General features: G+C 35.3%; 3 protein-coding genes across 8 annotated transcripts; 1 reads left to right on the top strand and 2 right to left on the bottom strand.

Annotated features, from left to right (window-relative positions):
- The first annotated feature begins 498 nt into the window (after positions 1 to 498).
- Positions 499 to 2,072, top strand: LOC120083291 (LYR family of Fe/S cluster biogenesis protein). Its single transcript, XM_090316200.1, has one exon. It carries the CDS (start codon positions 1,685 to 1,687, stop codon positions 1,949 to 1,951), a length of 267 nt encoding a protein of 88 aa, XP_090172326.1. The 5' UTR covers positions 499 to 1,684; the 3' UTR covers positions 1,952 to 2,072.
- Positions 2,073 to 2,741: 669 nt separating this feature from the next.
- Positions 2,742 to 5,582, bottom strand: LOC120083290 (SNAP25 homologous protein SNAP33-like). 3 transcript variants are annotated; one of them, XM_039038966.2, is made up of 7 exons: positions 5,331 to 5,537; positions 5,120 to 5,180; positions 4,225 to 4,762; positions 3,934 to 4,027; positions 3,691 to 3,818; positions 3,125 to 3,222; positions 2,742 to 3,015 (listed from the first exon to the last, which is right to left on the bottom strand). In XM_039038966.2, the coding sequence occupies exons 3-7, from the start codon at positions 4,684 to 4,686 to the stop codon at positions 2,916 to 2,918; spliced, it is 882 nt and encodes a 293-aa protein (XP_038894894.1). In that variant the 5' UTR covers positions 4,687 to 4,762; positions 5,120 to 5,180; positions 5,331 to 5,537; the 3' UTR covers positions 2,742 to 2,915. The 3 variants fall into 3 exon arrangements, with proteins under 3 accessions (XP_038894894.1, XP_038894895.1, XP_090172325.1); XM_039038967.2 differs by lacking the exon at positions 5,120 to 5,180 and having other exon boundaries at positions 5,331 to 5,582; XM_090316199.1 differs by lacking the exon at positions 5,331 to 5,537 and having other exon boundaries at positions 5,120 to 5,311.
- Positions 5,583 to 6,864: 1,282 nt separating this feature from the next.
- On the bottom strand, positions 6,865 to 10,855 carry LOC120082552 (uncharacterized). Of its 4 annotated transcripts, none has more exons than XM_090316197.1 (5): positions 10,120 to 10,855; positions 8,837 to 8,962; positions 7,586 to 7,761; positions 7,402 to 7,492; positions 6,865 to 7,321 (listed from the first exon to the last, which is right to left on the bottom strand). In XM_090316197.1, exons 2-4 carry the CDS (start codon positions 8,844 to 8,846, stop codon positions 7,436 to 7,438), a joined length of 243 nt encoding a protein of 80 aa, XP_090172323.1. In that variant the 5' UTR covers positions 8,847 to 8,962; positions 10,120 to 10,855; the 3' UTR covers positions 6,865 to 7,321; positions 7,402 to 7,435. The 4 variants fall into 4 exon arrangements, 2 of the variants coding, with proteins under 2 accessions (XP_090172323.1, XP_090172324.1); XM_090316198.1 differs by having other exon boundaries at positions 6,865 to 7,257; XR_005483213.2 differs by lacking the exon at positions 8,837 to 8,962.
- Positions 10,856 to 15,127: the final 4,272 nt, after the last annotated feature.

The raw sequence follows: 15,127 nt of genomic DNA, 5'->3' as shown, positions 1-15,127 counted from the left end.
CCTCCAAATGACAGGTCTAATCCTGGTTAGGCCCTTATGAGTGAATCTGCAAGTGCCCCTGGTCACACCTTAGGTGAATTGCCAAAGTGACCCCGATGTCTCTTCCCTGGGGGTTGTTGCTCAATCAGGTACCTCTCAATCCTTAAGTCTCCTCAGCATAAATGGTAAGAAACTATGGATACATGATTTAGAGGCTACAGATTATTTGACTGGATCTTCTGATAATTTTTTATAATATCTTCAGAGTGCTGGTAATGAAAAGATTCGGTTGCAAATGGGTCATTTGCTTCTATTGCAGGCAAGAGTCATATTCCTCCTTTTGATGGTTTAACTTTACAGAACGTGCTGCATCTATCCAAAATATCTTACAACTATTAGTAAGATAACTAGGGATCTGAATTGTTAAGTTGCTTTCTCATCAGATAATGTTTTCTTTCAGGACTTGAGCTATGGGAAGATGGTTGGCACTGCCCGGCACAATAGGGGACTCTGTTTTTTATGATGATGCTTTCTCTAGGAACTGTTACAGGACTAGTTTGTCGTCTTCTTATTTTCAACTTCAAAAAAAGATTGTATATTGTGCCATTTTTGCCTTGGTAACTAAATTTCAAATATATGAAATATTTATTTCCTCATTTATTCAATAAAGTTTATGTCTATTATCTATCTTGTGATATGTGCATTTGTGCAAAACAGCATAAAATCACCTTTCCGTCTCAACCTTACAAACCTTCTCAGCCCTTCACCATTATCCATAGTGATGTTTAGGGTCCCTCGAGTATTACCACCTCTTCGAGGGAAAACGGTGGTTTTTGATATTTATTAATGGTCATACCTATCTTACATGGGTTTTCTCCTCACTGATAAATAAGTTTCATCGGTATTTCAACAATTTTACACTTCTGTTGAGACTCAGTTCAACACCAAAATTGTTATTCTTCGTAGTGACAATGGTTGCGAGTTCCTTAATAATAATCTTCGTGATTTTCTGTCTTCTAAAGGCATTGTCTACCAAAGTTTGTGTGCTTGTACACCTCAATAGAATGGGGTGGCTGAAAGGAAATCCTCTCTCTCTATTTTTTTTTTTTTAATTTCTTTTCAATCAACGTTTTCATTATTCTTCCAGAGCTCATTGCTAAAACAAACTGATCAAATCCAACTGTGCACTCGATGGTCGGCGTTTGGCCTATCTCTGAAACTGATGGAAGCCGCTCAATAAAACCTATGAGTTTGGTGACTAACGGCGATTTTTGTCCAAAACCGACCACGCCCGCCCAATACTCACCCTAATTTTCAAATAGGCTACCTTTTATTTTAAAAATACCTCTACACTTTCAATTGCGATATTACCCTCAATTTTCATAAATGTTTCAAAACTATCCTTGGAGTATAAATTCTATAGAATTTTCTAGAAATCGAGACTTAGAACTGTATGGTGATGACTTAAAATGATGTGGTGATTCAAATTTTCGTCTATGTCACCTCCTACGATATTTCACATCTCAATTTCCATCCAAATTCTAAAGAATTTCTATTTAGAATATTTTTGCAACGTTCATGAAAGTTTTTTTTAGAATAAAAAGAATAATGGTATTTTTTTACCTCAAATATACCCAACAAAAGCAGAAGCTTCGGCATTTTATCCTCTGCTTCTTCTCTCTATCCCTCGTCTCTTGCGTCATAGATGGCAACTCCATCTAGGTCTGAGGTCCTCTCGCTCTTTCGTTCTCTCCTGCGAACGGCGCGTCAATTTCCCGATTATAACATCAGAGAATACACCAAACGCCGCACAATTGATGCCTTCCGAGAAAATCAGAGCCTCTCCGACGCTTCATCCATCTCCTCCGCCTACGCCGGCGGCAAAGCTCAGCTCGAGGTTGCGAAGCGGCAGGCCCTTGTTTACTCTCTTTACGCGCCTAAGGTCAAGAGCATCATGGATGTAAACCTCTGATTTCCATTTTTTTTGGGTTCAATGAATTTGTAGTATTTGAGAATTTTTGTGAGAATCGAACTGTAAATTGACATTCTGTTGTTATCAACAATGAGCAAAGTTCTTTCCTTCGCCTTCTGAAGTTCTCTTGCGAGCTTAATTTCGAAAGGGAAATTAGGGATTTTTTTTTTCCTTTTCCCCAATTTATCAAGTATTTGAGTTCTATTATGATGGATTGGTGAATTTTCTCTTCTGGGTTTTAAATAATGTCCGATGCCTTTGAAGATTATCAGAATGACAATGAGCCATGTTCTATGCAATGCTAAAAAAGAGGAAGTTCTGTGGACTTGGATGGCACCCCTGTTACTTGATAAGAAATGCTTTGTCTTATAGGCATTTCAACATCTAACTCAATCGAAATTTGGTTGCTTTGAGTTGCTTGTATCTTGCAATTGATTTCTTGCAAGACGCTTATGATTTAGCTGATATGTTCATAGTTTCTCACGTATCTTGAACTAGAATTGATTTGCCCCCGTCTCCAGGAACTTATTTGACCTTGTTTTGCGCTCATATCAGCTTGAAAGTATGGAGAATACTTGTTTGCTTAGATTATATTGGCAAAAACTTCACATTTCAGTTGTTTCTGAAGATAGCATTACTGCATCTTTGTTCATATCATTTTAGACTCATCAGAACTTGAATTGTCAAAGAATCCCGTGTTCGAAAATGCACGATTCTAGTTTATTAAACTGGAATTGTTCGAATACGGTAGCTTGGAACTCCCAATTTTTGAATCAGTGCAGTTACGTTCTAGTACTAATGAAGTATTTATTGATCTCAAATAAAAAAAATGTCAGCAAGGACGGGGCATAATATCAACTTCTGGAAGCAAAAAGAATACAAAGCCAGGAAAATGGAGTAAACGAGAGATGGAAGATGCAAATAAGCATCAGTAGACCAACCCCAAATGTGAGGGCCTTGAACTCTATCTTCCAAGCAAACGACGACCGCGTCGGTTGGCATCTTTAACTCGGTCACCAAGCACCTCGACATCATCAGAAGCACGATCCAAAACATTATTCTGCCTGTAATAAGCAACAAAATCATCTCAGGTTCTAATATACACCCAGTCCTTTTGTCCACTTGCCAGAACAGGCACAAAAGTTTTCTGGAATATAGAAGATAGAAACTAACCTATCAATTTCACAACCCATGTCAACAGCCATTTCCTTCAGCTCTACCAAGATATCACTCATATCAGATAGTGCATCATCTTGCTTCACCTTTTCTACCTGTTTCATGTATATTTTTGAAACACAGCTTATGTGAAATGAATGATTCTGCGTTTTGGAAATGATAAATATGCCTCTCTATAATGTTCTCTTACTACATTCTTTGCTAGCTACTCTTCTCAGGACCCCAATCTCAACTGTCGGCCTTTTTATTTCCTTATTAGTTCGGCTTTTGTTCACTTTGTTGATGTGTAATTTTTGCTTATGGAATTTTTCCAATTATGTTTTACTAGTGATTCGTCTCTTGTTTTTTTTTGCTCCTTCATGTAATTTGGTATTATTGAGCATTAATCATTCTTATCATTTCCATAGAAAAGTTTTGTTTCTCATTAAAAAGAAGAAGAAAGATTATAAAGCAAAAAGAATGAAGAAATAATTAGTTCGACGGAGTAAATGCAACAATTCATGCCCTGTTTAGATGTCAATGTACTGTTTTTAAGTAATTATTTACAGAGAGCAAATACAAACCTCGACTTTTTGAATTGCACTGGTAGGTTCAGCAAATGCAGTTTTTGTATTGGTCCGCCCCTTATGATGAGTCAATCCCAACCTTTCCTTTTGCTCCAAGTGGTTGCCCTTTCTTCTTACTAAATCATCTACAAATTACGCATAAACGGATCAGTTGCACAGGATTTCAACAAGTGCCATAATCTAACCCAGAGTCTCATGAGCAGAACCGTCATGGTAAATCTCCAAAGAAAAGAAGCTAACCTGAGTTTATAATAGGTCCTGATATTGGTCGAGTTTTCTTTGGCTTCCAAGTCTTGGAGAACATTCCCCCTAGATTTCCAAGCAGTTTCTCTCCCTGATATTGCATTCATGAAAAGAAAAAAGTTCGCTTAACACATAACATTACAGGAGATTCATTCATCAAACAAATAAAGAAATGAAAGAGCTTATACTTCTACAGGCAAAGTTAATGCTGATAATTTTCTAAACCATGGAACACCAAGATCAAATCATTAAAATTTCAAAAATGAACAAATAGTAGTTCGAACATACCCGACTGAGATCGTAATCGATGTCAGCAGCAACCATATGAGTCCTGGTAATTTGCTCTCCCTGGTGATGCAAGGTAACCAAAGTTTGGGTAGCATCCTCCCTTATCTCTTCAGCAATCTTTAGACAGCCATTTACTGCTTTTGTTGTCTCCTCAGCTTTATAAACAGCATAATTTTCCAGTTCCTGCACTGATTGGTTTTCTATACCTCCTGAATCACGAAAATCATTCTTGTACTTGTTCCTTTCTGACCAAGTTAGAGAACTTGAAGAAGAGGGGGCATGTCCATGATCATCATCAAAAGGGTTGGAGCTAAAGTTCTCTGTCAATAATGAAGGGTCTGAGGAAGTCCTTTGTGAGGAAACCTGGTTTTGCTGAGCTTTAACACCATCATCGGACTCAAAAGGGTTTGGGGTAGAACTATGTTTTCCTATCCTAAAATGAGCCTTCCTTGAACCAAACATTTTCCCAAGAGCTAGAATGCCAAAATTCGATTTAATGTAAATGGAACAAAGTAATCCAACAGGTTAATGGTTTTTCCTGGAAAAGTAAAGCATCACAATCATATTAGCAGAAGAAACAAAATACAACAAGGGAAAAATCGATCATAACAATCAATTTCATTCAAGGTAAAACGAACAGTGCCAGTGGGATGTTATAAGATTTAGATTCTTGTTCAAACAAAACATCAAACAGGTTAGATACAAATTGATCTAATAAGCACATACAAATGGATGTAAGAACAGAACAGTCGATGGCACGATCAAAAACAGAAACAAGCTAACTAAGAACATCATGTAAAGGCGAAGGAGAAAGTTGATGATCAAAACCCAGATACAAAAATCCAAGAAAGAAAAGAACTATGTGAAAAAAAAAAAACAAAAAAACCTCGAGTACCTTGAGAGAGTTCAGAGAACGAAGAGAACGGAACTATTTCACAAACCCAAAAGCAAAGAAACTGCAAAAATCAGAACCCAATTCTAGAATTTAAAGGCGCCATAGTAGACTTGGGCAACGAGAAAATCAATTAAGAAACCGCGTTTGAGGAAATTGTTGAAAAGGAAATTAGCATCCACGAAGAAAGAAGTTGAACAATTAAGAAGACAACCTTGACCTCATGAACCGCTCCATTGACCTTTTGGATTAAAAAAAGGACCAAATAGCGCCGATGGGTTTTGTCAAAAGTTAGGGAGCGATCAATGATGTCCAGTGTGAAATTCAGCTTTTGATTGCTTCTGAAACACAATTATTTCACTTTAAGCGCTTGGAAGGTTCCACCCGTTGCAATTTTTAACCATCAGATACAAGAAATTCTGAAAAGTCTTATTATTATTGTTGTTATTTTTATTTCTTTCTTTCTAATTTCAACTTTTGGCATAATCCAATGGATAATAAGACACAAATGCTCACTACAAAAGTGCGCTTTTAGTTTAAAATCGGGACAGTACTGTAGAAAAAACATCGAGCTAGGATGGGTGTCCCTCATGGGAGGTGATGCTGAATGGAAAAAGTGATGATGTCGTGTTGACCCATGACATCGGGTTAGGATAAGCCACCATCGAGCTGAGAAATTCATTCTTAAGACGATGTCACTTACAAAATTGATAGTGTTCTCTGATGTAAGCATAAAATTAGATTTTATATATTTGTGGGGTGAGTCAAAAAATATAAAGGCCCTCAATAGAGGGTTATTCGTACAAAAACTCCATTGATAAGACATAAATACTCATTACAAAGGTATATGAATGAATTTTCCATTCCACGATTGGTGAATTGAAAAATACAAGTTAAATTACAAATTTAGTCTTTAAACTTTATAATATGTGGTCTATTTAGTTTTTGAACTACATAATTTCAATTTTATATCTAATAAAGCCATAAACTTTCAATTTTGTGATAATAGGTCCATGGATTTTAAAGATTTTTTTTACAAATTGGGGGATAGATAGAACCGGTGACCTTTAGGGATGGAAGTCATATTAATATCACTAAGCTAAGTTCACTTTGACATGAATTTTAAAGAATTGGATAGAAACTTCATGGTAATAGAATGTTACAGGTAGTCATGCAAGGTTTTGAAATTATTAATATTATTGCTTATAAAATACTAACATTAAAAAAAAAAAAAAGTTGTTTTAAATGACAAAACTGCTGAGAATATTTTTAAATATAGCAAAATATCACAATATATCTACGATAGACATTAATAAATATCTATCAATAATTGATGATTGTAGTCTATCAGTGTTTATCATTCATAGATAATGACATTTTACTATATTTATAAATATTCTGATTCATGTGATTCATTGGTATTTCACGACAAAAGAAAAAAAGGAAAAAAAAAAAGACTTTAAGACAGTTGGGTCAATTAAAAGAAAAACCATTTTATCATTTAATCCTTCAATTTTAATATTGTACTCTGTAACAATATATGAACTCACTTTTTTTTTTCACCATCTTTATTTCTGATCCTACCTACATGAAAAAAGTCCTATTGAATTGAAATCCCACTAGCCTAGAATCACTTATCACTAGACTCACCACCAGTTTTCCCACATTATTAATTGAAGCCACTGAGTTTAATTTGGCAAAACAAGATGAGCAGAAGTAATGAGTGAATTAAAAATACATGGAATGGGTGCATACAAAACTTCCCATTTTATAAAATACACAAATCCAGCATTCTTGTTTCAAATACAAAATACATATATATCTATAACAGTGATGAAACTATGACAAACAAACACACTGTTGATAAATACACGCTTCACATAACTCCTGAGAAAGGGCCGCTCAGATCAAAGATTCAGAATCAGAGCTGCCAGATAGAACTATGGCAAAGCAAATCTACTTCATATTCCCGATTGCAGCAACAATGAGTAAAACTTTATAGCACAACTCCATTTATGGAACCTACTAACCTTTATCATCATCTACAAATGCATGTGTATTTGCTCTGTAAGAAGCTGAATTGGCTGAGTGTAGTTGGTACAAAGTTGGGTTGCAAAGTTTTCTAATCAACACAGCGACATCTGGGAAAACCAAGAGGAAGATATAGGAGGTCATTGTTTTGTTTTGCAATGAAATTCACCAGTCCTGTACCAGAGGCACTCAGAAAGTAAGCTACTCCATTGCAAATGTTACAAGAATCATGACATTAGTAAAGCAATGCAAACCTCTTATTTACGTTCTTTCTTTCTCAAGCAGCTTTTAATTAATTCGCCAGCACCTTGCAACAGGAAATGATCTGTTTTGTTCTTTTAGAACCTGTAAATCAGAAGCTGTTAGTTAAAAAAATAATAATAAATGGATTTGGTGCTCCAAGTGGGATATAAGACACTTCAAATCCAGGCATAAAACCTGTGCCTCTAACTGGGCAATCCTCTGTAAAAACGCCTGTTCAATGCAAGCCCGGCACTTGACACAGTTGCACTCTTCTTCAAGCAAACCAGTAATTTGGTACCTTAGCTCAGCCATTTCTTGAGCAAGATCTTCTGCTTCTTCTTTTGCTTTAACTTCTCCTCTCTTAACTCCTCCTGTCAACCACCAGAACGTTAACACCTGGAGGCTTTATATATCCTGGTTTAATCAGATACAATTTGAAGGCTTTTGTAGGTTCGTTAATCAAGGCTTAACAGAAGACTTTCTAAGTTAAACAGAATCATATTGGCTAAAAGAAGAACCAATCGACTAAACCAATTGGATTCTATAGGCAGCTCAAAATTAGGAAAAAGAAAATGGGATCTCCATAAGAATCTTGCATCTTTCTGTTAGATATCAGAGACAAGCACATGCATCATCATAGCTTGAGTTGCTTCACAGAAAGTTAATAATCCTGTATCTGCTTTGCCATCACATCCATTTTGACTTTTGAATTTGCATCTGCAAATAGTGCAACTGCTAATTTTCATCCACTTTTGAACTAGCATTTCAAAAGTTAGTAATGGATTCTCTAGGACCAGATATGATGGAAAGCAGGTACAGAGTAAACAAATATATGATGGCACCAACAAAAAGTAAATTCATCAGGATTATAACTCAAAATAACTAGCAGCCAAGCCAACAAATAAAACCTGGACCCTACATTATCTATTTAAACTCTGTCATTCCTCATAGTATTTTCTGATCTCTCCTTGTTTTCAACCAATTTCTCAACACTTCGACAAAATGTGGAGGCATTTCTTGTTGACATATCCAGCTCTCTTCGAAGTTCCTTATTTAGGGTTATTTTCTTTCTCCAGGACTTAAACATTTTTCTTTCTTCAGCCGCATAATTAAAAATGATACCAATTAAAGAAAAAGCTTAAAGGAGATGAAAAAGGAAAAGGCTTAAAGGAGATGAAAAAGGCACGAACCTATCAAATTTACACAAAGATGCAGGACACATATAATACCTAGGAACATAATGTCTTTTCTTATTTTGAGAAAAAGGGACTTTATGTCCAAACTTGAGCCAATACTACAGACATTTAAAAAATCTCAAGTGGAATGTGAAATTATACGGGTCACAGGAAGAATATTTCCTACAACTTGAAGCAACCACTTCTAGTAATTTTAATTTCCAAACCCGTGTCACGAGAGAAACTTTCAGCAGGTATATAGAAAACATACCTGCCGACATCTTGTCTCAATCTCTAGAAGTTCCTCTAAATCAGATGAACTATAGCTATTGATCCTGCGACTCAACATTGATGAAATAGAATCCTGACTTCCGAGGAATGCACTGGGGACAAGTACCTGGATAGATTTACTAAAACCATCAGAAAACATGAAAAAACACAAAATTATTTGTAACAATTGCTAAAGCGTGACCATTGTTATGGATTTAACGAGGTAGGCAAAGACCGAGAGCCTAGTGGAAGTTTTGAGGGCCCATGAGAAGAGCCCAGAGTAAGAGCTTAGATGACCCATGAGAGAGCCTAGTGGAGCTCAGACGACCACTGAGGAGCTTAGAGGGAGTTCAGATGACCTATGAGGCAGCCTAGTGGAGCTCAAAAGACCCATGAAGAAGCCTAGTGGAGCTCAGAGAACTCAAGGAAAGCTTAGATGGATCTTAGAGTACCCATGAGAGCTTAGAGGGCCCATGGGAAGAGCCTAGAGTCCCATGACAGATGTCGGAAGACCAATAAAAGGCCTTTGCAAGACCTCGGAGGACTCATGGGAGGCCTCAGAGTGACTAAGTTTGAAACTGCCCAAATTCTCCATGAACAGCCACAAACGAAAAGTTGAGAATCTAAGTGCGTGATGGTGTAACTGCCCTGGAATTATTAATTGTTCCAGAAAATTAAGAAGGGAAATTATGAGCTTGTATGTCAGTTATGTGTTACTATCCTATAATAAAAGACTAAAGTCATTTGTCGAAGGTGCCAAAAATCCTATATTATTTCTATTATCAAGTTATTCGCAAACTGATGCCTAAAATCCTATACTATTTTATATTATCAAGTTACTCGTAAACCCGTGCTTAATCTCTTTTGTCTTCTATTTCCTCCGGAAAATTTATAGTTAGATCCATTCTTTTGGCATCAACAACCATGAACAAATTCCCATAAGGAAGCTAAGAGAATAAAAGGGAAAACTCAAATACAGTTTCCATTCACAAATGGAAATTTTTTTAAAAAATGTCAATTTCAATTTCCAAAAAGGAGGTCCACGGCTAGGAAACAAGAAAAGTAATTATATACCTCCATCCCTTTCCTGCTGGCAAACAATAACAGGTCCAATTAAAGATAAAGGATAATACGGTTCAACAAATTCATCGCAACAAGTTAAAATCCCCTTCAACAAATTTCTGGAAACGTTAACCAAGTAATTCATACACAAAGTATACTGAACAATAAGCAATACTCTGCTTTTATCTACCGGAATCTGAAAAAGATTACACGGGAAAGTACCTCAACGAAAGCGAACTTTATCCTCCGACGGTGAGTTGTACCTGAGAATATCGATGATGTCGTATTTTCGGATCGATTTTGAAAAAATGGCTCGCAGAAAACATACAAGGAAGGGAATTTGAATCCTCGAAAGCAATTCATCAACAGTACAAAAAAAAAATGCATTGGTTTCCATTTTCCAATAATGGTCGGGTCCCATCCCATCGCCAGCAAAAAAAATAGCGGAGATTGTAATATACTTAAAACTGAAATTTAGTTTCCGGAAAATTGGGAAGAAGATATGATGAAATACTTTAGTTTTGGAAAGATTTGTAAATGCTTCATCTTTGAACACAAACGGTTCGGTTATGGCTTCCTAAATCCGGGGACCTTTGTCACGATCCGACCCGGAAACAACTCGTGATTTCCTGTTCCGAATCTAGCTTGAGTTATCGGTGAATTCAAGATCTCCAATGGTTGCAGCTTTTGATATCTCTTTGACAATGCTAGCATTGAATTTCTTCAGCCGTCCAATCCTCTCGATCACCTGCTGCAAATTTGCCGTCGAGGCCCACAATTCAAATTTCATACACGATGAAATCGGAAACGGCGGCGGCGATTTCATCATGTGCGAAAATAGAAATTGTTCGACGGCGAATTGCTGCAGTTGATCGAGAGGGTCGGACGGCTGAGGAATTCAATGCTAGCAATGTGAAAGAAAGGTCAAGCTGCAACGATTGGGAATGTTGAATTCACCGAGAACTCAAGCTAGATTCGGAACAGAAAATCACGAGTTGTTTCCGGGTCGGATTGTGAAAAGGCTCCGGATTCAGGAATCCATAACCGAACCGTTGGAGATAAGCATTTGCAAATCTTTTCCAAAACTATAATAAAAAAGTTTCCAAGTACAATTAGAGTTCAACCCCTTTAAAAGAAAAAAGATCAATCAGGAAATTTCTCATTTCTCCAAGTTTAGGTTCCAATTAGGATAATTTTTCATTTCAGGCTCAGTCTGCCCTATTTTATGAGAAAATTGATTAAAAAAACCCAAATCTAAAACCCAAAATGCTTTTTGCCTCATTTTTTAGAAATTAAGAATTTTTGCTCTTAGCTTAAATCATCATCAAACGATTTCATGAAACTACCCTTCATTTTTTTTTTTCCTTTTCTTGAGTGTGAGAGAGCCAAAGAGCCAAAGGTAAACGAGAGTCTCATTTTGATCCTTTCACTCGGATTTAACGTTAAGAAGGACTAAAAAAAGAGGTCCCTACATATCCTTAATTATAGTTTCATATTACATTGTTGTCTTTTACACATAATTTATTTAAAAAAAAATAGGTTAATAGAATACAAATTTTCACTAATGTTGGTGTCTATTCATCATTAAAGCCCCATCCATGTTTTTCATAGAACAAAAACATTAAATATATATATATATATATATATATATATATATACCTAGGATTTTGATTCTCCCTCTCCCATGCACAACCTTAAAATTTCGTGCTGGTTGATGTTCATTTTTAAAAGAAAGAAAAAGAAAAACATTGGAATCCCTATTCTTTCTCCTTCTAATTGAAGCATTTCTTCCTCCTCCCTCTTTTTTTCTCCTTCCCAATAGCGTGAGTTGTAGGCAGCTGGTGATGAGAAACGAATGGCGTGGGGCGAATCTTCCGACGTGGGGCAAGTAGACCAGATCAACGACACAGGTCGAGCAAATTCAGTCAACAGTGCAAGTTCTGGACGAGAGGCAAGCAGTCCGGTTGACAGTGCGGGTTCTAGACGAGATGAAGGTGGAGATGGGAAGAAGAAAAGATGAAGGTGGGGAAGGTTCTTACATATACAAACCAAAGAAAGAATGTGTGTGTGTATATATATGTGTGTATATATATGTGTGTATATATATATATATACACATTCTTTATATATATAATCGTTTATTTTATATAAACGAAGATGGTTGTTTTTATTTGTATTTCTTGTTTTATGATATATACGCTTCTATATATGTTCCATGTTGAACATTAAGTCAATCTCTGATTTATACACTATGGTAGATATTTTTTATTTATTATCGACTACTTTAAGTTTATGATATATACTGTGATATAAATGAAATTTATGATATATACCGTAACTTATTTTGTACTGTCATATGGATACGATTATATCAAAAATTTTGAATGATACAATCATCGATTTGAGTACATTTATATTTCATATATTGGTAAGAATATTTGCAAGCATTTATGTTCTAAGGTATATTTAAAAATAACTATGAATATACTAGAAAAACTAACAAGTTGTCGTGAAACCAGTTGTATATGAGTACATATTAAATATATTTACCAATATATTTCATATATTTGTTAGAACATTTCCAAATAAACAATGAAATATACTACAGACAAACGATATATCACATAAATACTCAAAACAAACAATGAAATATATCACATAATATCAAAAATCAACATGAAAAACGAAATGGAGAATAAAACCATACTAAATGTCATTTTCTCTCTAGAAAAAGGTCATATTAAAATGTATTTTCTCTCTCCAATTGAAAATGAAAATCATATTAAATGCATTTTCTTTCCTCATAATAAATGCATATTATCTCTCCAACATTAAGGGAGCTTCGTAACTATTGGAAAAAAAATATAGAAAAAATGATGTAAAGAATTGGTAAAATTATACAAAATAAACATTAAAAGCTTCTTTGAAAAAATTCAAACATTTTTAAAATATATGATCCAAAAATGATTTTTTATGTTAATATCTTTAGAATAAAACCTCATTTTCAAAAAGCAGAGAAAATCACTTTTTTTTTTGTCTCTCAATTTGGGTCATTCCTACAAAAAAACCTCAAATTTCTCTCCATTTATAAAGTTTTCAACCAAATTCTTGGGACCTCCATGTGGATCTGCTTTCCATTTTATTGGCATAGAAATCTTAATTTTTACCATTTTTTGATATATTTGGAATTTGAAGAAATATGTTTAATAGATCTTTGTAATGATCCAACTCACTAAGATGGCTAAAGGATCATTACTACATGTATACATAAAACACAAAATGACTTTTTCACAAAATTTTTCCAAATCCAATAAAGTTTCATAAAATGGATTTCTAATAATAATATCCAAAGCAAATAATTTCACTATTCGCGGTACCCCTAAATCCAATTGGAAAACAAATTAAATAAATGTTCGAATAAATAAATCAAGAATTTAAATGTTCAACTTCTAAATTAAAACATGAAAATATGAGAAAATAAAACATAGGCTAAAGCGTATGACAAGTCCCAATGGCTTAGTCACGGATCCTTCTTGTCATTCGTTATTCTGTCCTTTCCTTTATCTTTAAAAAAAAAGTAAAAACGTAGATAAAAGAGTGAGTATAAAAATAGCCAGTAAATGACCCACTACTTGGCCCACTAGGTGTACATATTAGCCTTCCTATCGAGACAAAGGTGTGCATCTCGAACATAGGCATAGGCATAGGCATAAGGGACGAACCCGAATGCACGCATTCATAAGAAGTGTCTATGAAGAGTCACTAAAATCATAAGCATAGGTGGCGATACCATAAGAACGTCGAAGCATACATAGGGGATGTACACAATCCGATAGGAATGTTAACAGTCAGCATTGGTCTATCTTGCAACAGACAGCGTCCAAATTCATATCAAGTCATATCATATTATAACAATCATAGTAACACAACTCAGGAGTTTCCATAATAGTCTCAACAATTATCCATCAGTCAATCATGGCAGAACTCCCATCACAATAGAAACATGTACTCACAGTCTTAACGTCAACTTCGGGTTCGAAGGTAAACTGGTAATAAATCACTTTCCTTAAAGTAATTCAAAATGATTCTATCCCTTTGCTTGTAAAAACTTCTTGACCCAAAACCTATAATATAAAACATAATCAGTTTCACCCACACAAAGCATAAATTCACAACACACTTTACCTCAAGTGTCCTTAAATCACTTACCCAAATGGAGGTCAAACCAAGAGTCAATCCAAAATTTCACTCAAAGACTTCCACCGAATCCTAAGTCAACAATAAAGAATTAACCCAAAATTTTCCAGCAATACATTAAATAACCCAATGGAGACCCATCCTCATAAATTACCAAAGAAAAAAATCATCAACAATGAATTGCAACACTGTTGGACTGCCTCAAAACACCTCGAACCTTCAACTTATAACCAAAATATTGTGGTTAATTCAAAATCCAACAAAACCCAAAACTATAACCACATTGGTATTTGAAATCCTTCAAAAAAAATCTTCCAATTGTTGGGGTTGATACCCTAAATCTCGTAGGGTCCTATAGTTTGTAATTGTATTGTACAAACATTTTATTAATGTAATAAAATATATGATGTTTTATTTCAAAATTAATTGCATTAACCATAAACCAATAAACTAACATCTAAGGTTATCTTGTAGCTTAAATATGTATGTAGAAACATACAGATGGATCATGTTTAAGTGGTAACCTAAATGGTCTGTAGTAGATGGATAAGGTTGGGCACCTTATCCTGGTGACACTACGAGTATGACCCGCTTTGTAGGTGTTACAATTGTTGTAAAGTACTACAGATGATCTGATTCTGATCATTCATGTATTAAACATGCGAGTGGGGATATTCTATATAAAGAAATTTGTATAAAACCGGACCACGAAATGTTTAGTCTCATTATATAACACCATTCATAATAGAGACTTGCATTTCACCAGGATGACCATAGGTAACATGACCTGAATCCTGAGTGAGTTGTAAACTCCTGTCTATGAGGGCGATCCTTTGATTTGTATAGGTGAGAGTGACCAGATCACCGACTCAATAAACCTACTCTTTTGGGTATTCGTCTGATTGAAGAGTTAGGAATACAGCTACACAAAAAGAAATTCATTCCTTCCCAACGTCGGGGTAAGTACATAAATTTCTCCCTCAAGGGCTGATTTCGGGGCTTGAACTGTCACACCCCGCACCAGATTACCCTC

This window comes from Benincasa hispida, chromosome 8 (assembly GCF_027475165.1).
Source record: "Benincasa hispida cultivar pf3 chromosome 8, pf3_genome.v1.1, whole genome shotgun sequence".
NCBI lineage: Eukaryota > Viridiplantae > Streptophyta > Magnoliopsida > Cucurbitales > Cucurbitaceae > Benincasa > Benincasa hispida.
This window is presented reverse-complemented; position numbering and strand designations above follow the sequence as displayed.

Excerpts from the sequence above, each read along its gene's own strand:
- LOC120082552 (XM_090316197.1), bottom strand. Across the intron at positions 7,493-7,585 it reads TTGCCCAGTTAGAGGCACAG|GTTCTAAAAGAACAAAACAG; the intron begins GTTTTATGCCTG and ends TCTGATTTACAG.
- LOC120083290 (XM_039038967.2), bottom strand. The coding sequence starts at position 4,686 with ATGTTTGGTTCAAGGAAGGCTCATTTTAGGATAGGAAAACATAGTTCT. Across the intron at positions 4,028-4,224 it reads TCGATTACGATCTCAGTCGG|GGAGAGAAACTGCTTGGAAA; the intron begins GTATGTTCGAAC and ends ATGCAATATCAG. Across the intron at positions 3,223-3,690 it reads GTGCAATTCAAAAAGTCGAG|GTAGAAAAGGTGAAGCAAGA; the intron begins GTTTGTATTTGC and ends TACATGAAACAG.
- LOC120083291 (XM_090316200.1), top strand. The coding sequence starts at position 1,685 with ATGGCAACTCCATCTAGGTCTGAGGTCCTCTCGCTCTTTCGTTCTCTC.